At 34.2% G+C, this 21,704-nt stretch overlaps 2 protein-coding genes across 2 annotated transcripts in view; both read right to left on the bottom strand.

Annotated features, from left to right (window-relative positions):
* Positions 1–1,880: 1,880 nt before the first annotated feature.
* LOC146162841 (uncharacterized) overlaps positions 1,881–21,704 on the bottom strand; it is an 85,541-nt gene continuing 65,717 nt past the window's right edge. Inside the window, exons 12-14 of the mRNA XM_083385312.1 lie at positions 3,904–3,963; positions 2,881–2,970; positions 1,881–1,947 (exon numbers count right to left, since the gene is read on the bottom strand). Coding sequence (XP_083241438.1) covers positions 1,881–1,947; positions 2,881–2,970; positions 3,904–3,963 — 217 coding nt within the window. The remainder of the gene's footprint in view (positions 1,948–2,880; positions 2,971–3,903; positions 3,964–21,704) is intronic.
* LOC146162843 (uncharacterized) lies at positions 9,205–17,111 on the bottom strand. The gene is made up of 10 exons (XM_083383578.1): positions 17,072–17,111; positions 16,905–16,980; positions 15,069–15,134; positions 14,632–14,721; positions 13,094–13,153; positions 12,148–12,237; positions 11,569–11,658; positions 11,198–11,254; positions 10,087–10,176; positions 9,205–9,445 (listed from the first exon to the last, which is right to left on the bottom strand). Exons 1-10 carry the CDS (start codon positions 17,109–17,111, stop codon positions 9,385–9,387), a joined length of 720 nt encoding a protein of 239 aa, XP_083239704.1. The 3' UTR covers positions 9,205–9,384.

The raw sequence follows: 21,704 nt of genomic DNA, 5'->3' as shown, positions 1-21,704 counted from the left end.
GCTCCTTGGGAATCGAATTTTTGTAATGATAAAATGGCCTAACACCTGCGTCCTGCATGTAATAGCAGCCGGACATACAACAATTGCAAAATACTTCAGCATGGGTTTTACAAACAGTAATACCTTGGCCTTAAAGAAGGGGTGTCCAACTCAACTCAAACTAGCCGGCGTGCCAATTTTTATCTTATAACTTCTTCCCGTGCCAAAGTTTCGTAACCGAACCAATTCTTTTTAATCATAAAAGCGCTTATTTTACCAAAAAGAAGAACGTTTATTTAAACTTGAAAAAAAACTGTCTAGTAGAAATGCGCATCACTACATCAAAGTGTCTTTCGGTGAGCTGACTTTTGTTTCTTCACACCAAGCTGTATAATATTATGTGAATGCTGGCCTCCACACAGTATAATGTTACTATATCAAAAGTAATTGTTGGTTGTCGTGATTGTCCCGATTGTTTTATATTATGAACAAACAATGGTATATTTGGAACAAACAAATTGGCTGTATAACAAACTTAGTATTTTCTGACAATTGGCTGAATAACAAATTGAGCTTTTTTGGCAATTGGCTAAATAACAATTTTTGTATTTTTTGGGGAGGGCTTGCGTGCCATTTTTTATTAGGTCGCGTGTCACATTTGGCACGCGTGCCGCTTGTTGGACACCCCTGCCCTAAAGTCTAAACCAGGGATGTCCAACCTTTTAGCAGAATGGGCCGCATTGCCACTTTAAAAATTTCGATGGGCCGCAAAATCTCTCAAATTAAACGGGTGACGTCATAAGTTGCGTCATATCGTGACGTCATAAAACAACCTAACTTATAAACACCCGTTCTTCGAGAGTGAACTTATGCGCAAATATGCAAAAATTTAAGTTTTCACGTGTTTGGGCTGACATATTTCCTTAAAACGGTCCGGAAAAACACACATTCAGAAAAACAAACATCTTACTTAGCAATGATGGGTGCACAAAGTGCTCGATGGAATGCGACATTAGACTCGATTATAAAAAACACAAGATTATGCCTACATCAAATACTGCGCGATCTTCACGTTTTGATGATATTCGAAACAACTGTTTTTAATAAAGGTTACTGAAAGTGAGAATTAGTGGTGGGCCGCACGTAAATATCAGGCGGTCCGCAATGCGGCCCGCGGGCCGCAGGTTGGACATCCCTGGTCTAAACTGACTTAAAACTAAATAGGTTTTATAGAACACTTAAGACTTATCTTTGAGCAAAGTAAATAATTTTGACAACTGTTTAAAAGTACATTTATTGGTTAAATAAGTATGCGTGAAAACATTAAATAATCAGAGAGATGTAATTATTCGCGCTTTGGTTCAAAAACTCAGTTTATATCGTTAAATAACGTGCAACAAGTTTTCTGTTAACGTTTTAGTAATCCAGTCAAAAACAAAGAAACGGAGCAGAGTTTTTAAAAAATTGCTTTACTAAACCTAATTTGGCAGGAGTTTAGTAAGTGATCTTAATTTCGTCAAAGAAGGAAAATTCAGGTGATGTGTGTTTTAAAAATAGGATTTATTGCTTTCGTAATTCTTTTTGCCCAAATATTTTTAAATATTTTTTAAAAGTACGCTCTAGTTGCCCTGTAAAATCATAGAGATGTCTGTACAAAGAATAAAGCGGTCTGTTTAAAAATGGGCAAATAATTTAGACGAGGTTTATCGTCATTTACGAAAGCAATTTTAGCCATTTTACTTATCCAGAAGCAACCCCTTAATCAGAACATTTTACTGTTGTTTTGGTTCTGATGAGTGAATATTTTAATTTGAGCTGGTAATTGCACATTCGTGGAAGATAAACGTGAATAATTAAAAAAAGTAGAATTGCTGACGACTTCTTTGCAAGATTCTCCATCTTTAAGCTGCTGGTGTTGGACAAACTCCCTCGTTTACCTTCGTCACTTCTCCATTCCCGTTCGCCACACTTAAACAAAAAAGTACGTCATTTTTCACAATGAACTGCATTAAACTTTGGCTGTCACGTATCTCTAGAGGTCAATATTGTTGGACAGCTGTGTAAATTGGATTACAGATGTCCGATAACAGTGTCGTATGTAAGTCATTCATAAAATAACATAGTCTCAGTCCATGTCATCAGTTGCGCAATTCAAGTCCCTGTCAAGTCATAATTAGAGCAAGTAAACATCAAAATATTGTCATTGTTATAATAAATAAAACGCTAAACTATTAAAACTGGTCTGATTACAATTAATGACTCAACAAAAAAGCACAACATATACCAAACAAATTGTTTTATGTTCAAAAATTAGGATAAAACCTAATTTTACCAAAAAATAAATGATTAATTTCAATAATTGAAATGCGAATTACTTCGTATTGTGGTTTATTTGTGTTGTGTTCAACTCGCTTTGTAGTCTACTCGTAAATATAACTACTCGTATTTTATTCTAGGCTATACTTGTATTGTGATATATTATGGTCTATTCGTATTGTGGTTTACTCGTATTGTGGTCTTCACGTATTGTGGTCTACTCGTATTGTGGTCTACTCGTATTGTAGTCTACTCGTATTGTGGCCTACTCGTATGCGGTCTACTCGTATTGTGGTCTACTCGTGTTGTGGTCTACTCGTATTGTGGTCTACACGTATTGTGGTCTACTCGTATTGTGGTCTACTCGTATTGTGGTCTACTCGTATTGTGGTCTACTCGTATTGTGGTCTACTCGTATTGTGGTCTACTCGTATTGTGGTCTACTTGTATTGTGGTCTACTCGTATAGTGGTCTACTCGTATTGTGGTCTACTCGTATTGTGGTCTATTCGTATTGTGGTCTTCTCGTATTGTGCTCTATTTGTGTTGTGACATATTGTAGTGTACTCGTATTGTGTTCACTTACGATTCGCAACTTCCAATCTCCATCAAACATTCGTTGTCGTAAGTTGTTCCATCGCTTCCACAGACTTGTGCAAGGATCTTGGTGCACGGCCTGAAAATATACGGCGGTTGTACTACAATCGAATAAACCCTCATTTCAGGGTTCCATAACCGATTTTTTAGCCAAGATCTAATCTATTTTACTGAGAAGGGTTTCACAAATTGCTGAGAGGATTTTGGTAAAAATTTTTTATTTTTAATAATCTCAAATATTTTAGCTGAAAGTTGTATATTTGAATATAGAATGAATATCATACAGAAGTGGGTTCAATTTTGTAAACGTTTTGAATAAACCTTAAGATAATGACTGGAGGTTTCAGTTAAACTTAGAATGAATATCAAAACCCATACAAAAGTAGGTGGCATATTGTAACACGATATGCAGGATTTATCCACTAAAGAACCAACCACAGCAGCATTGTACTTTTAAAATGTGTGCCTTTCTCGTTGACAGTTTATCCATAAAGAAGAGGTCTAAGATTTACATTTAAATCAATGTTGAAAATTCATAAACTGCACACTTGGTATTTTTCACATTTTACCATCCAATAAACCACGCATGTTTTACCGAAGAGTTCCACATTTCAAAATGTGCTATATAAAATGCTTGTAATACTAAGCGAAAGATGTACGATTACAAATTTGTGATAGGATAAATGATCTCCCTAACTTTTTTAAAAACTCCCTCTACCAACTGAGCTACACAGGTTCAGGGGGTGCGAGATGAGAAACAACCATTGCACCGTTGCCTGCTGCGTTCTATTTGTAAAGCTAGCCGGTTGTGAGGTTCGAACTCACGACCTCAGCAGTAAATGGAACAACTGTTCAGTTTAAACAACTGATATATGTTGGATTTATCTAGTTAAGAACTAATCACGGAACCGTTGTTCTTTCAAAATGTGTGCCATCCTCGTTGGCAGTTCAACCATAAAAGAAGAGATCAAACATTTATATACTTTTTGTCAAAACTACAACTTGCACTTACTTGTCACAGGGACACCTTCCAGCTTCTACGTAATCTATCGCCCCGTTTCCTCTTTTGGACCTGATAGAAAATATATTTGGCGTGTTGTTAAACACAAACACTAACAGTTACTAATACAATTGGCTAAGTCAAGCGTTTAGAATTAGCCGTGGAATGGATGTCGAACAGTATTATTCAGAATATGTTGTCCAGTTTACAGTTTGTTTCGAATTTTAAATGTTTTCCTTCAAGTTAAGAATAGATTGGTGTTTCTTAGCTTCGCGACCCAAAATGTGTGGCCGTTTGAAGTCCCGACTGCAGCAGTTCACATGGTTTAGTTTGACAGGTTCAAATGGTTTTATGCGTTTACAAAGCTAGTCAAGAGGTATACTAGAGGTGCGGAGATGTTTAAACAGTGTTTTTTAACCTAAATTTAATCAACTGGCTGTTTAATTTGGTTGGGTGGCCTACTGCAGTTCACATGGTTTAGTTCGACAGGATCAAATGGTTTTAGTCGATTAGAAAGCTATTCAGATGTACACTAGGGACGCGTACACGGTTGAAAACATTTTTTCTCAACCTATGATTCGCCATTTGATTTCTGTTTGGGTCGCCGACTGCAGTAGTTTTGTACCGTTTGACTTTTGAAGTTGGTTGCAGCAAGATTTTTCCCAATACCGTATTCTACGGAATTTAAATCTATATTTTCTCCTAAATTGATCGTGCGCCTTATGCGCCTAATGTATGGATCAAGTACGGTAGCGCTTTATTGCCTACACTCAAAACCAGTACCGATACTATTATTATATAAATAAACCAGCGTCTTACACGATAAACCTACTTCTTAAAACATGGTGCGTTCTATAGCCCAGTGCGCCTTATGTATGAACAAAAAACTAATCATAGCAATTTATTGACAGTGCGCCTTATAGCCGGGTGCGCTTTTTGGTTCGTATAATATGGTACTTAATATATTGTACGAAATAACTCATGTCAATTGGATTCGTAGTTATTGATACTAGTTTCTTGTGTTTGTAAAAAGTTCAATAGGTCGCTTTGTTGTTTTACTTACGCTTAGTATTTGCGTCGTCGCGAAAAAGGTTGCGAAACACTTGATAAAATAAACCAAATAGAACAAAACGGTAAATTTGATAAGAAACATGAAGTCAGGCCGTCTTATCGTTCAGATGTAATACAAGAATTGTTTGTTTATTTAAATTTAAAAAATAGATTTGCAGAAACACTACAATGGTGGTTAAAATAGTCTAAAACTAAAAGTGCAAAACAGCAAGGCCACCTTTGTTCAAATAAAATGCTCTTGAGTTTTACTCACGAAATACAACTTTCTACTTCCAAACTGCAATTATTCGAGTAAGTCTTTCCGTCAGATCCACAAACTGGTAAGTAGATGAGGGTGCAAATACTAAAAATAACATTGTACAAAGTAATCGTTCGAATAAATATGAAGTTAACTTGTCATAGCTAATCTTTGGCGCACAAATCGTGATTTAATTATACGATATTATCGTAACTTCCCTTAGGTTTGTGAACAGGGACGCCGGAGAGGGGGGGCAAGCGCTCTTCCTGCCCTTTGCTAAGGGGGGAGGGGGGGGGGGAAAGTGCCCCCTTTTCATGAAAAATGATATATTGCTTTCACAACGTGGGCCGACAGGAGTAGGGCTTGAGCTACGGAAAAATGCAAAACAATTCGTAAAATGACATGGTTGACATTTGTTAAAACATTTTTGGTATCATTTTAAGCCAATCTAGAGGGCGTGGCCGCAAAAAAATTTCCGGGGGAGCACCCCGGACCCCCCAATATTTCGGCACGCTACGCCCTCCTGCGGTCTATGTTGCCCTTACCAAAACACTCGCCCCCTTGCCCTGAAATCGCTCCGCCGTCCCTGTTTGTGAAAACGATCAGGTATATATCTAAGCATTATATATAAGTATCTAGACATTATAAATCTTATATCTAAGCATTTAAGAATTTTCACAATGGCTTTTTGGAATACTTTTATTTAAACATTAGATACTCATATAGGTAATCTTTAAATCGTAGCATTATACACTCATATAGTTAATCTTTAAATCGTAGCATTAGACACTCATATAGTTAATCTTTAAATCGTAGCATTAGACACTCATATAGTTAATCTTTAAATCGTAGCATTAGACACTCATATAGTTAATCTTTAAATCGTAGCATTAGACACTCATATAGTTAATCTTTAAATCGTAGCATTAGACACTCATATAGGTAATCTTTAAATCGTAGCATTATACACTCATATAGTTAATCTTTAAATCGTAGCATTAGACACTCATATAGGTAATCTTTAAATCGTAGCATTAGATACTCATATAGTTAATCTTTAAATCGTAGCATTAGACACTCATATAGTTAATCTTTAAATCGTAGCATTAGACACTCATATAGGTAATCTTTAAATCGTAGCATTATACACTCATATAGTTAATCTTTAAATCGTAGCATTAGACACTCATATAGGTAATCTTTAAATCGTAGCATTAGACACTCATATAGTTAATCTTTAAATTGTAGCATTAGACACTCATATAGTTAATCTTTAAATCGTAGCATTAGACACTCATATAGGTAATCTTTAAATCGTAGCATTATACACTCATATAGTTAATCTTTAAATCGTAGCATTAGACACTCATATAGGTAATCTTTAAATCGTAGCATTAGACACTCATATAGTTAATCTTTAAATCGTAGCATTAGACACTCATATAGGTAATCTTTAAATCGTAGCATTAGACACTCATATAGTTAATCTTTAAATCGTAGCATTAGACACTCATATAGGTAATCTTTAAATCGTAGCATTAGACACTCATATAGTTAATCTTTAAATCGTAGCATTAGACACTCATATAGGTAATCTTTACAAGTTTTTTAACAATGGCTCACTTTGGGCAACACTCTCCGTCGTAATCTTTCGTGATTTCTCTTTGACCATCTTTATCTCTGAATAGGAATATTTAAAAAAATAGTGTTTAAGTAAGGTCTTTGTTGAATGTTCTTTTATTTAGTTTGTTTAACAAACGAATTAGGTAATTTGCAAGCGAGTCCTTTTTAAAAAATAAATGTTTAGTTATTATTATTATTGTTGTTGATGGTTTGCAAGTTTGATGGTGTTGATTTAAAATCGTGTCTTGGCCCAATAATATTTAGTAAGCTTTAAATCATAGGTTTTAATCTCAATTTAATAGCGTAAAAAGAAGGAGGCATTTATTCACTGGGTTATAACGTTATACAGGAAAGGAAAACAAAAAACGCGTTTTTTTATTTCGAAGACAAGTGTGTACTGTAAAAGCTGAAGATATTAGAGCTTTTAACAAAAAAATTTTTAGGCAGAATACTTTCGCGTAAGGAAAATATTACGCAAACCAAATATTCCACTACAAAGGTCGATTTGCCAAATTGGAAAAGTTACGACGCACTAATTACTTTTAATGTAAAGAGCTTTCCGCATATTTGTTCAATCAAATTCCGGCAAAATGCAACAGAAAGAAAAAATATTAAAGCATTTATAAGTTTTACTCACGAGAGACAACTTGCGCTTTCTAAAGCGCAATCATTCGGATAGGTCTTTCCGTCAGAACCACACACTGGGAAATAGGTGAAGGAGCAGCCGCTGTAAAACAAAAATGGTAAATAACAAATAAGTTAGTTTGGGGTTTCTTAAAAAACATGTCTTGAAATATGAAAAAAAAACAAAAAAAACATCAGGTTATGTTATCAACTTGCAGGTGTACACAAATTACATTCACTGATTTACACTAACGATTATAATGACGGGAATTACGTTAGTAAAGAGTTAAACGATTTATAAAACAGCTTTAATATTCCCTTACATTCCCATTTTTTTTAAAGAATGCTTACGCCCGTGGTTTTCAAACTGTTACAAAACAACGTTTACTGTAGTCAGACCAACAGAGCACCTCATATAATCATTGCACATATTTTTATCGCACAACGGAAATTTTTTTACCTGTTATCAAGATTAAACACTAAACCTTAAAAAAAAAAACCAAGTAAAACACTTAAGTTCAAGGAAGTTATTTAACTGAATTCCTTTGGTCTCCTAATACAGGGGTTAACAAAATTTTTTTTTTTTTTTTTTTTTAATTTTTTTTTTATTTTTGCTTCGCATGGACCACGGTAGGCAAAAAAATTTGAAAAATGACGTCATAAATTGACGTCACAATACAAATAGACGTCATAAATCTGCTGATTTCGGTCTTTGAATATAGACTTATATTTCAATTAGGCATTTATTGACCCCCAAAAACTAAGGGGGTCCATGGACCCCTCAGTTTAAGAACCCCTGGTCTAATAGTACTGTTGCCTGCTGCATCCAGTTCGCAAAACCAGCATTTGGTGAGATTTGAACTCACGACCTCTGCCGTAAATAGAACAACTTTGTTAAGTTTAAACAACTAAAATATGTTGGATATATCTAGTAAAGATCCAACCACAGCAGCGTTGTATTTTTAAATTGTGGGCCATCCTCGTTAGTAGTTCAACCATAATAGGAGAGATCAAAAATTTGCATTTAAATTAATGCTTCATGCTAAAACCTGAACAACTTGCACTTACTTCTCACAGGGACAACTTCCCGCTTGTACGTAATCTATCGCCCCGCTTCCCTTTTTCGACCTGAAGGAAAATAAATTGGCGTGTTATTAAACACAAACAGTTACTGATACAAGTTAAAGTCATATGAAATACGAGATTTTTTTGTTTTTTTAAAGTTAAAAATTAATTCGCAGAAACACTTTTATGGTGGTCAAAAATTAAAAAAAAATTAAAGTACAAAACAGCAAGACCACCCTCGTACAAATAAATTGCTCTTGAGTTTTACTCACGAAATACAACTTTCTACTTCCAAACTGCAATTATTCGAGTAAGTCTTTCCGTCGGATCCACAAACTGGTAAGTAGATCAAGGTGCAGATACTTAAAAAAAACATTGTTTAAAGCTATCGTTCCTATGAAATGAATTAAGTCAGGAACTTAAACTACAGGGAAGTTTTCCAGAGCAACAAAATACTAAACAATTACATAAATCCAAACTGAACATGTAAAAAAAGAAGATATCTCCTCGCCCTAATGCACGTTAATGACGACAATGACTTCGAATGGTTGCAATGTAGTATAGACTTTCTTGTCTCAATCAAAATCAGTCACTATAGGTTCTATATTTAACTGAGATTTTGACTGAGACAAGAAAGTCCATACTACAATTACACAAAGGTAGAAATATACTGAATATGTTGATATCTTTCGCGAACAGATCATAAATTCATTAGTGTTTATTCACAACAACAGCTAGCACTTGTAGTAATGCGACAGAATTAAAATATTTCTTTTGGTAAATTTATGTAAATTAGGCGAAAGTAAATTTTATATCTAAGCATTAGATTCTCATCTAGTTAATCCTTAGATGTAAAGACTTTTAACAATCGCTTACTTTGGGCAACACTCTCCGTCGTAATCTTTCGTGATTTCTCCTTGACCATTTCGATCTCTGAATAGGAATAATTAAAATTAGTGTTTATTTACGGTCTTGGTTGATAAGGCAATAAAATAACAAAAATTTGTAGGATGACGTGAAGTAAAAAATCTTTATTATTTAGTTTGTTCAAAAAAAAATGAATTAGGTAACTTGCAAGCGAGTACTTTTTTTAAATAAATGTTTAGTGATTATTATTTTTTTGTTGTTGATGGTTTGCAAGTTTTATCGTGTGTTCGATTTGATAAGGTGTCTTGACCCAATAATATTTAATAGGTTTCTTATCTTAAAATATTTTTAATCGTAACTTAATAGCGTAAAAAGAAGAAGTTATTTAACCACTGGTTCATAACGTTATGCAGGACAGGGAAACAATAAAGGGGGGTTTATATGTGAAATACAAATGTGTGAAAGCTGTAAACGTTAGAGCTTTTATTAGAATGTTTTTTAAGCTGAATACTTTCGCGTAAAAACAATATTTCGTAAATCAAGTATTTCACGACAAAGTTCAATTTACCTAACTGTAAAAGTCACAACACCCAAATAATTTTATGTAAAGAGCTTTCCTCATATTTGTTGAATTTAATTCCGACACAATCAGAATACTTTGAACAAAATGCGACAGAAAGAGGATATTTTTTATAAGTTTTACTCACGAGAGACAACTTTCGCTTTCTAAAGCGCAATCATTCGGATAAGTCTTTCCGTCAGAACCACACACTGGGAAATAGGTGAAGGGGCAGCCGCTGTAAAAAAAAAATTAAAAAAAAAAAGTTGCTCTGAAACCAGGTTATGTTATCAGCTTGGGTGCACACAAATTACATTCGCCGACAGCCGCTGTAAAAAAAAGTTATTTTGGGTTTTCTATTAAAACAAAACATGCCTTAATCTAAGAAAAATACATTTACTGATTTACTATAAACCAAACTAAGCACCTACGATCATAAATACTGACAATTAAAAGGTTAGGTAAAGAGTTTTTTGTCAATAACGTCCTTTTTTTAACTTATGGCTTGGAAATGTGTTCATAACTGAAAGCCAAGGTTAACATGAGCAGCAAATTTGATTCGGAGTTCTTTTAATCCATTTCTTCACATGGAAATATTGACATTTTGAATTATTACATTGTTTCGTTATTGCGTCTAAAACTTTATTTTAATGTTAAAAAAATTCAAAATGCTTTACGACAATAGTCCAATAAGACTATATTTTTAAAGACAGCAGTTAAAAGTGGGTCACCGAATTTGAATTTCAGGTTGTTAACCTAGTTTTTTGTTCGTAAATCAGTTTCCTTATTTTGAAAGGAATGTTTACGCCCGTGGTCCTTAAACTATTACGATACAACATTTACTGTAGCCAGACCAACAGAGCACCTCATATAATCATTGCACATATTTTTATCGCACAACGGGAGATTTTTTACCTGTTATATTTTATAGAGTTGCGATAATAGGCAAAGTTTTATCCATGCACAAGTTGAAATATTTTGACTGCGCTAAAAAGTTTCAAAACATTAGTTTCATTGAATTTCAAAACACGAGCTCAATCATTTTAAAACAAAGTGAAAACATATAGATAGCTTTAAATTTAACACCAAAGATAGTTTTAGTATGACGAAAGTAAATACGTAACGTTACGTAAGTCTCAATGGCGTCAAGTTGGTCACTATGACGTCAAATTGCTAATAATGACGCCAAATTGGTCACTATGATGTCAAATTAGTCGTTATGACGTCAACTTAATCGCTATGACGTCACAGGTACTTACATATTGCAGCATTTGCCGTCATATAGTTTGTTGATTTCTCCGTTACCTTTCTTATTCCTGAAAGAAGATAAATAATTAAAGTGATTTGTATTTTGTGCAATCTCTGTTGAATAATACAATATATTATACATATTATGTAATGTCAATAGTTTTTGCAGTCTAATTTAAAAAAAACGTAGAATTGCTGTTTTGGATCGCAAATAAAGTTCCGAAAATTGTAATATATTACGGAAGTTAAACATTACCGAAGAAAATCATTTTAAAGTTTCCAAAATATTGATTTGGCATCGGATCGACCGATACTATCACTCGGTATCGGATCGGCACCGATCCGATATTATCGGACAACTTTAATGGTCCATCTAACTTACGACTCGCAGCTTGCTAGTCCCAGCAGACATTCGTTGTCGTAGGTTTGCTGGTTGCTTCCGCACACTGGCCAGTATATCCTGGAGCATTTCCTGAATTCAAACATCCGATACAAACCCGTTGTAAACTTATCACCTTATAAACTTGTTACTTTTGTGGATTTTTTTGATTGTTGAGTGCTTAAAAAAGCTGCTGGTTTGTAATCCTCAAGTTGTATTAAACCTGGGATTCTCAATCTTTTTTTTACCGTGGACACCTACATTTTTTTGTCTCGGGTGGACCACGGTATCAGTAAAAACAAAATTAAAAAATCACTTCCTAAATTTAGGTCACATTACAAATAGACTTCATAAATTATGTTTTGTTCTCTTACAAACAGTATAGTTGAGATAATTAGGCCGCCAAAGCTTTGCTGTTACGAACGCTTGGGAATTGGGTCGACGCGAAAAAAGTTAAGAAACACTGATCTAATTAGACGAAAAAAGCAAAAAAAAATTAAACTAGTTTGTAAATAGGTCTTGCGTTGCACACTAATTGTTTGTTTGTTTTTTTTAATTAAATCTGTTCTAAGTTCTACTCACGAAAGACAGCTTTTGACGTCCAGGTTGCATTGGTTGCCATAAGTCACTTTATCGCTTCCACATACTGGTTGGTAGTCAAACGTACAAAACCTGAGTGTCCAAAGATGGGTTAAACCCGACATATTTGAGCCGCATACGCCAATTAACGACGAACAAGACAAGTATGTGCAACGTGATTTAAGTATTTTAAGTAAAACCCAACATTGAAGTGTAAGTTACTTTTATCAAACGTTTTTGTTTCGGCACACAATGTGGAAATATCTAAAGATACATTTAAATGCTTTCGCTAAATTTTAATTTTTACTTGGGTTGTAGGAATTCGAGAAAATACAGTTTTACGAATAGTTTCAGAATATACTAGCGCACAAATTGTAAATACTATTTCTCGGGATTTTTTATATATTTTTTTGGGTCGTATTAAACTGTTTTCTCTATAATATTTTAAGTCAGTGAGGTGTAGTTATAGCCGTGACAAAAAGTGCTTCTAATCATTCGTAATTAAGCTACAATTTGATACGCAAAGTTAACAAGGAACACTTCACGACGGTGGTATCATTTGATTGGTAGAAAATATAGGAATTACAAATATATAAAAATAAATCAATCATTTGCTGTTGTTTTAAAAAGACTGAAAATAAAAGAGAAAATGAAGGAATTTTTCACATTTCGGCTATTAAAATAATAAATATATTTCGCTAAAAAATTAAGGAAATTTTTTCGTTTTAGGGTTACCCATAGATTAAGATCATCTCATTCACGTTTTCTTTTGTATCATTTTTGGCTTGTTTTAATTTCATTACCCTGATGGAGATTTTCTGTATGGGTTTTTAAAACGTAGGTAAATTAAAAAAAAATAAATAAATCTTCGCAGCATGAATATTTTAAAATTACTTAAAAAAAATATGTTTTTTTGATAATGTTAATCTTCCAATCAGAGCAAACTTACTTAATGCAAGGGCACGCTCCTTCTTGTGCAAATACGATCGGTTCGTTTCCATTCAAAAACCTGCATGAAACACAACTATAAGTAAACAAAGCTGACATGATTTTCACTCGGTTTTAGCTTTATTTAATGTTTACGACCGATGGTTGTTATGTAGGTTTCATAATTTCATCGTCTAAAACCAGGGCAAAAGGTATAAAGCAAATTAGAGTTCTAATTTAAGAACTTATTAATTCCTTTTGGATAATTATAGGTATATTCGGTAAAAGTAAGAGCAAAATGCACAAAACCTAGACGAATTTATTTTACTATGATTGGGTGTTTCGCTTAAACATGTTTAATACAAATCCTTGATAAAAAACAATGATTAGAAATCGTTCTGCCACCGAAAAATTTTATGACGTCCAAAAAGCCACATAAAAATATAATTTTCCTAGATATTAAAAAGAGTACTTTTTCAATTTCTTTGAGAGGAGAATTGCATTTTCTGAAGGGAACATTAGTAACCCCCAAATAATTTTTAAAATTAAATACATGGCATTGTGTAATAATAATGACATTAATGGAATATAAATATTAGTGCCTTCATCAACACGATTTTAAATTTACCAGGTCAAAGTTGAACACAGATTGGAAAGAAATTTTTCTTAACGAATTTAATATTTTCATTCATGATGATGCTGTAAAGCTTTTTACTTCTAGGGATTTTTTTTCATCTAGCCAGGACAAAAACGGCCTTTTGTAGAAATGCTTTTAACTCAATATTCATCTAATAATGTTTGACGTGATTACGAACCTTTTATAGGCTAAAAAATCAAAGAAATTAAATCATTATTTATGGTTGGTCGAAAGAAGAAATAAAACAAAATGGCGATTTTTGACAGTTTAAAACTTCATTGGAGTTGTGTTAATTTTCATTGTTTATATTCGGATCAAGCCAGTTGTAACACTGTCAGTTGTAAGTTTGTGCTTGTTTTAGAAGTTAAAACAAGTGCCTTCTTATTAAACAGCGATATTTTTATCGACAGGTCGCTTTCTAAACTCTTGGTTTTATAAAGAAATTTGTAATCCAAAACTTTTCGTTGAAAGATTTTTTACTTTGCGTCAAAGTGGTTTAAAATTAAAGTGTATTTTCGAAAAAATCTAAATAATTTTTTTTTTAAATATCCAAAGAGGAATGGTTTCGATAGTTTTAAATAAATGAAATCTTTAGGTCGAAAATATTATACATTATTTAGTAAATATGATATTGCAGTCTTTAGAAAAATAAAATTCATTTTCCTTAAGTTGATGTAATTATTCTAAACCCATAAATGTTTGATTTTTGTGAGTTTTGAATTAAAACATACCATGTTCAATACAGCCATGTTGAAAACTATTAAATCCAAGTGTTTTTAATGCTTGTTTAACTTTGTATTCTCGGGTTACACCGAAAAGGGAAAGCCGTAATCGTTGGTAATAAAGCAGCTTCCGAGGGGCAAGATCACAGTTGTTATTAAACACATTTGTGTGTGTGTCTTTCATATTCTCGGGTTACTCACGCTTCACAGTTTGCTGCAGCAAGAACGCAAGGGTTGGAGTAAGTTTTGCCGTCAGAACCACATACTGGGTCGTGGATGGCTGGACAAGCACTAAAAACAGTTGTTAGTACTTCTGCAAGTTGTTTGTTACTAAAACAACAACAACAATAGAAATAACAAATGCTAAACTAATATTGCCGTATGTTTTGTGCTAGAATTACACGAAAAACACTTGCTGTATGTTTTATGCCTTGATTTAATAATTATTACGCTTGACCCTAATGCATTAATGTGTTGGGTAATAAGGATATAAATTATAGACGAAAAAATTATTTCATGTCTACTCAAGTTAATATACTATATTATATTTAATCACCCATTTTTATTTTTGTAAATTCAGATAGCCATTCGATTTATCCTTCAATTTTTAAAGATTTAAAAAGGTTTGTGTAACCCACCTAAGACAAGTAGTTGGACAATCTCCGTCGAAAACCTTCGTAATCGGATCCTTGCCTTCAACAACCCTTAAAATAAAAAGTTGCAATTCTATTCAACTACAATAAAAACAACTGAATTAAACTACAATAAAAACAACTGAATTAAGCGTCGCTTTTTTGTTTAATTTTTCAAGCCAAATTGTTATTATGGAACCAAACTATAGTAATAACCTATAGTAATCCGACATGTTTCGTCGTTTCGGTAAGAACAATGTTCTACTTTCACCACTGACAAAACAAAAAAGGATTTCTCAGTCACATCAACTGAAGATGATACAAGCTCGTATTGAAAGGTCTTAACCAAGATGATGTCGATTTACTCGACCTTTTTGGCTTTTGCAATTTATTATCAAGCTACATTACAGATCCGTGCATAGTGTACCCAAAAATGGATATATTTTGTTAAATGTGTAAATTTTTATTAGGTGTATTTTTTTCACTATGCGGTTTGCTATACTTTTGCGTGACATTTTAACGTTGCCTTTATTTTGGTTTTTAAGTTAAAAAAAAAAACGTAAGTAAGGAAATTTTGTTTGGTTGCCATTCGCAATTTTTTTTTTTTTTTTTGTTGAGCAAACGAAAAGTTGATGGTTACAATATTAGAACAAAATAATTTGTTTTAGCATTAAAATAAGCTAAATAAAAATAGAAAGCATGATAGCTCTTTTTGTAGAAAAGTGCCAGCTATGTAAACTTGCAATACCTTTGTGTGACGGCTAACTCTTTAAAAATCGGCTTTTACGCCTGTTTTAGTATAATATTGCTTCCCTTTCAGCAATGTTTTTTGTTTGATTAAAAGAACTACACATTTAAAAAGGTTAAAAACACTGATTTTGATTAACTATTGAAGTGGCGTTTTTATGTTGTGCTAGTCGAATAACACCCGGGAAAACGATCTTCGTTTAGTATTGCAGCTGGCGAAAGACGTGCTTGTAATTTAGCGTAGTCCCGTACGCAAATCCACCAAAATCAATCACATATATTTCACGGTCTTGTTTTCGATTTACTCCTGAAGTTAACGATTGTACACTAAGCCGTTTCGCAGCTGGCGCCTGACAGGAGTGTCGACGCATGTGTTCGCTTCGCGCCTAAAGGTTCTCTTTTGCTGAAAGTTAATCGGTTGTTTCTGATGACTTTTTCATTATTTATGACGTTATCACAATCGCTATTTTATGACATCATATTCGTCACTATTTTATGACATCATTAACGTCAGAAGGAAAAACGGGGAATTCCCCAAGTTGAAAATTCGGGACCCCCTCCTTTTTAAATTTCTGGATACGCCCCTGGGCATATTGTTATACAAACCAATACTTAAACGTGAATAATAACAGAAACTCCTAAACTTTTGACAACGTTCTAATTTCAAGATGAAACCAATGATTTGCCAAGATTCCTTTCTGTTTGATTTTAAGCATTTGTTTTTGGATTCTAAAAAGCTTAATTTGAGGAGATGTGAAAGCATTATACACATCAGCGATTAGCACATAAAATTGCACTCCTGGTATATCCAAGGTCATGAGTTTAAATCTCACGCAAGTTAGCTACTAACAGAATGTAGCAGGCAACGGTGCTACGGTCGTTCTCGACTTGCGTAGCTAAGTTTTTTTTTAGTCTAACTTTTTTTGCGAAGAATTTATTTATTCGTCAAACTAATATCGTTAACACATTTTGCAAAGCGTTTTTTGATTCGTTGTGTTTTTTTGATGCGTTCCGTTAATGTTAGTCAGTTCTATTATAAAAAAGCAACACCACAAAAAAACAAAAAAAAGTTTTAGGCTATCAATTTGTATTTACCATTGGTGTGTTGTTTCTATAGCAACCTCCACGGCAATTTGAGCTTTAACCACCAGCGATAAAGATCCAGTCGGGCCTTAATCCAATCAGTTGCGCCGATAAAAAGATAAATCCACAGCCAACATAGAGTTGTTAATCCAATGTCCAGAGGTAGTAAAACCAATCACCTCTGATAAAGTCTTCTGGAGCAAGAAATCCATAACCCATTTGCCATCAGCTGACTGGCCGCTTTAAACAACACAGTATAATTTTCAGGGTACATTGTTTTATTATCAAAAACGGGCAAATACAAATCTTAGACAATATTAGATAAGCGACTATAGGAAGCCTATTCAATTGCTTCAGAGTAGGTTAGGACCCAGGCCAATTTTTTGGTTAAAAAGGGTTCAGTAAAGATAAAACAATACTTTTTTTCAAGTATGGTTTCTTTCTTATAATAAACCCTTAAATTAGCGATGTTTTAATTATCATCTCTTCAATTTTAGGCCAAGAAAAAAATATATAATTTCCATTTTTGTCATTTCAACACTTTAGCCTTGATGCGGTATTTCACAAATAGTAATACTTTTTAGAACAATTTTTAGTGCAGATGATTTTTTACAATCAATGCATAAGGAATTTTAACGCCTTCATTGTTGGTTGGAAAACTGGACTAAATTAAAAAAAAACTTTTTTTTTGTAATACGCCAAAATTCAAACCTTTATGTAATCTACAACCAAACGTTACTTTAATTTGTAGGACTAAAAATAATTTTGTACCCAAGTGCAAACCACGACCTTTTGTTCAACATCTTTCGTTTACTGACTTTATAATAATACGGCATCTAAGTTTTGGAATGTTTTGCAGGAAAACTCATACATCGCAGAAATAGCGCTTGTGCCGTTACACAACTTTGCTTCCGCTAATCTACTTTTGACCCAGCTCAACTGACAGTAGCTGCATTTAACTTTAACTTTCACCCACAACAAGAGACGGGCTCAAAACCAAAATGTGCACATTGTGCGCACAATGTGCACTTGCTATATGTGCACCGCATTCCAAGGTGCACATCAGGGCTGCCACTCTCAAAATTGAAAAACCACTAGATTGGACAATAAAAAACCACTAGATCAAGAAAAAAAAACACTAGATTGTTATCGCGACAACAAATGGCCATTTTTATGTCGGTTTAACATCGCCATACGCTAAATCAGTGGTTTTCAAACTGGGGTCCGCGAGACAATTTTCTGGGACCGCCAAGCACCCAACAAAAAATCAACAACCCGACGCTCCTGAGGAAGAAACCCTCTCGTGCAAAAAAAATTCAGGAAACTTACTTTTCCAAAGCAAGCTGATTAGTTGTTCATTCACATTATTGTACACTTTTAGTTGAATTGTCCATTGTGACGTCATAATATTGTATTGTGCTAATGAGAGTTACGTTTTTACAGCTTGCTGCGCTGTCACTGTGGGCTGTACGGTCACGGTTTTAAACTGTTCGTGATTGCTTCACACAAAAAAAGTGATTCGTTAGAGGTTAACATAGCCGAGCTGATAGCAAATAAGCAAGTGCACCCATCCATTGATACCATTAAAAACAAATGTTATTTTGTGTATATTTTTAAGGGACCGTGAGCAATTTAAAAAGTTGCTGAGGGACCGTTGCGCAATTTTTCTAAAAAAGTTTGAGAACCACTGCGCTAAATCAACATAAAAAATAGATTATTTTTAAGTCTGTGTGCAATAATTGCTTTATTAAAGCCAATATTTTCTAAATTTACACATTATGAAAAGTCAAAGAATAAAAATCACTTGAAAGCTTTATTACAAAGCAAGATAATTTGTTCTGTTTATGCAAAACTCTGCTGCTGCGTCGTGTTATTGTCCATGCTTGTATTTCAAGGTTTTGGAATGATTTCCAAACTAAGATTCCCACAAATAATTAGAAGTTTAGTTAACAAATGCTGCAGTATTTTTTTTAGGCTTACAGGAGTTTAGCAGAAAGCTTTTCGGCATGGTTTATATTGGTTTAACCAGGGTTTTTGGAACTTTTAGTCTGTGAGCTCTTAATTTCCCTTAAAGGACCGCCACCCTTTACGATTTACAGCGATAAACACAATGCTTTTCTGCATGCATTTGTTGAAACACAGTTAATGTAGGCCTACTCGTCACCCTAAAAGACTTATGCACGACCCACAGATTTGCCAGATTTAAACAGTATAGTGCTATCTAACGAAGAACTGTATTTTTTACATTAATCCTTTTAAGAAAATGATTGATAACACTTCGCTATTTCGACAGAGACAAGTGGGTCATTAAAAATCTGTGGTGAGTCACTTTGTGACCCGCGGGACAGTGGTTCGACATCCCTGGCCTACCTACACCGTACAGATTTCATGCAGCACGGAAGCTATAGGAATTTCTAGACAAAACCTGCTGCCTGACACTGACAGTAATCAGTAGAGCAACTTGTTATTAACAAGCATCAAGCCATCGTCGATCATGAGCAGGCTTTTCACATTTGGTTTAAAAAGAGAATTTTTAACGGGCAGCTACCATTTTTAACAATGGTAGGTGGGATATAACATAAAGTATATTACTCGATTTTAAGGTGACAAAAAAACACTTGATTCTCCAAGAAAACCATTAGAACACTAGATTATTTCAAAAACCACTAGATCTAGTGGAAAACCACTAGGAGTGGCAGCCCTGGTGCACATTGTGCGCACAATCTGCCCTTGTCATACGTGCACGGTTCAGTGCACATTGTGCACTTTCGATATTTGCGCCAACTGTACACTAAATCTGCATCTAATGTGCACCTCACTTGAATTTGATATGTTATTAATGTGCCGGTGCGGCAAAGGTGGCTAAAAAGTTGCACACTCTGTTTTCGGTGATCACTTTTTCCACCAGGTGTGATGGTAAGGCGCTATCGACTTGGTTTTCCCTCAGGGATAGGACTTTATTTCGAGGTCTCAGTTTTTCTAGCGCTTCTGACAACTTTGTGTGCGGTTGCGTTTTGGATGGCGTTGTGTTGCATTGTCATTCGTCGGGTGGATACCGAGAGAATCGGACGCATTTTGAGCACGGTTTGCAATTTCGTTGGTTAGAGGCAAGAATAATTTTTGAATTGTAAAGTCATTTAAGCAAAGTTACGTGACGTATTAAAAAAACAGCAACTACATTGATAATATATAGAAAAAAAGAAAAATCAACGTTTTATTTAATCAATATTCATATTTTTGTCATAAAATTACGAACATGGCGTAACTTAACTCTGTAAAATACAAGTTGTGACGTCATGCTGAAATGAACCGCTTTTGTTTACAGGTTGGGGTTCGGTTAAGGTTTATGTTCTTTCGAATTATTCCGTTCAGTTCCGGTTCTGGTCCTTAAAATTTTACAAAAAACGGTTCAGATTAGGTAACAGTTCAGCATTTTTTATAAATGTAAGCCTATGCCTTTACTTTTTATTTTCAGTAATTATTTTTTTCTCTGTAATCTAACATTATATATTTTTTATGTTTCTGTAACATTTTTTTACGGTCGTCTTTAACTTTTCTTTAGTGTATTGATTTTTAATTTTTTTTATTTCGATAGCCTTTCCTTTTTTATTCATTTTTTATTTACTTTACTATAATTTCATTTTCCTTTGTCATTTGAGGTTATTATATGGGCCGAAAATTTATTTTCGGGACATATCTTGTTTTTGCCGCTATTCTTTTTTGGTTTCCTATGGTTTGTTTCAGACCGAGTTTTGTCCGAAGCTTTATAGAAAAAATAGACATCGTAGAACCTTCAAATTTTCAGACATGGCGTAGAGTGGTATGAAGGTGCTTTGTAAAAGTTTATGAGGCTGCACTCCCAGGGGCCTTTGCTTGGGGGGTAAAAACCTGAAATATTGCGTTTTAGCACTTTGTAGCTAACGACAGCCATCTAGCAGCAGAAAAACTTTCATACAGAATTCGTTCATATTCGCTTGCTTTGTCCAGCTCGCGTCGCGACGAGGCGGCTGCTGGCATCCCTGCTGCGCCCTATTGTCCCGCGCGTGCAACATTTGTGTTGGAAGTGGCTTGCCTAGTAAAACTATGCACATGCGACTTGCCTTTCAAAAAGAGGCCTATCTAAGTAAAAAAACCTATTGCTCTTACAACACAAAATATTTTACCACCGCAAATTTAAATGCGAATCCTACAGGCAGTGTACACATCTCTGTTAGCACATGTTGTAATTGTTGCACCATTCAAACATATCAACACCAGGTCTAAGCAAATATAATTATACAAGGGCCGCAACAACAAAAAGCTTAAGTTTAACGCATTCTTAACGACGACGTTACAAAGCTACGTCATAACATGGCGTCATAAATAAATAAATCTTGCGTTTATTGGATTTAAATTGGCAAAACTTTCAATATAAAACGTGGCTTATTAGGCACATAAACGTGTTTGCATATTGCTAAAAACTGCAGATTTAAACTCTGTTTCAACAGATTTAAACTCTGATTGCTCAGACCAATGCATGGTAAAAATTTACACAGTAAAAGTTGGAAAAAGTATAGCAAACCATAGACGTTAAATCATTTAGAGAGAATGAAAATATTGACTTTTTAAACATGCTAGCTGACCAAAATGTAATAACATGGCCGTAAGCATTATCTACGTAAATTTTTATTGATCAAATGTATGTTTGGATTGGAGTGACATACTAAACAGGTGCAAATAGCAAATATTCTCCAAATACGATGTTTCCAATATTCTCCAAATCGTATTTCATCGTATTGTCGCGGTAATACACAAAGAGGTAAGGCCGTGAAT

The sequence above is a fragment of the Ascidiella aspersa genome, chromosome 3, assembly GCF_963924565.1.
Source record: "Ascidiella aspersa chromosome 3, kaAscAspe10.2, whole genome shotgun sequence".
Lineage (NCBI taxonomy): Eukaryota > Metazoa > Chordata > Ascidiacea > Phlebobranchia > Ascidiidae > Ascidiella > Ascidiella aspersa.
This window is presented reverse-complemented; position numbering and strand designations above follow the sequence as displayed.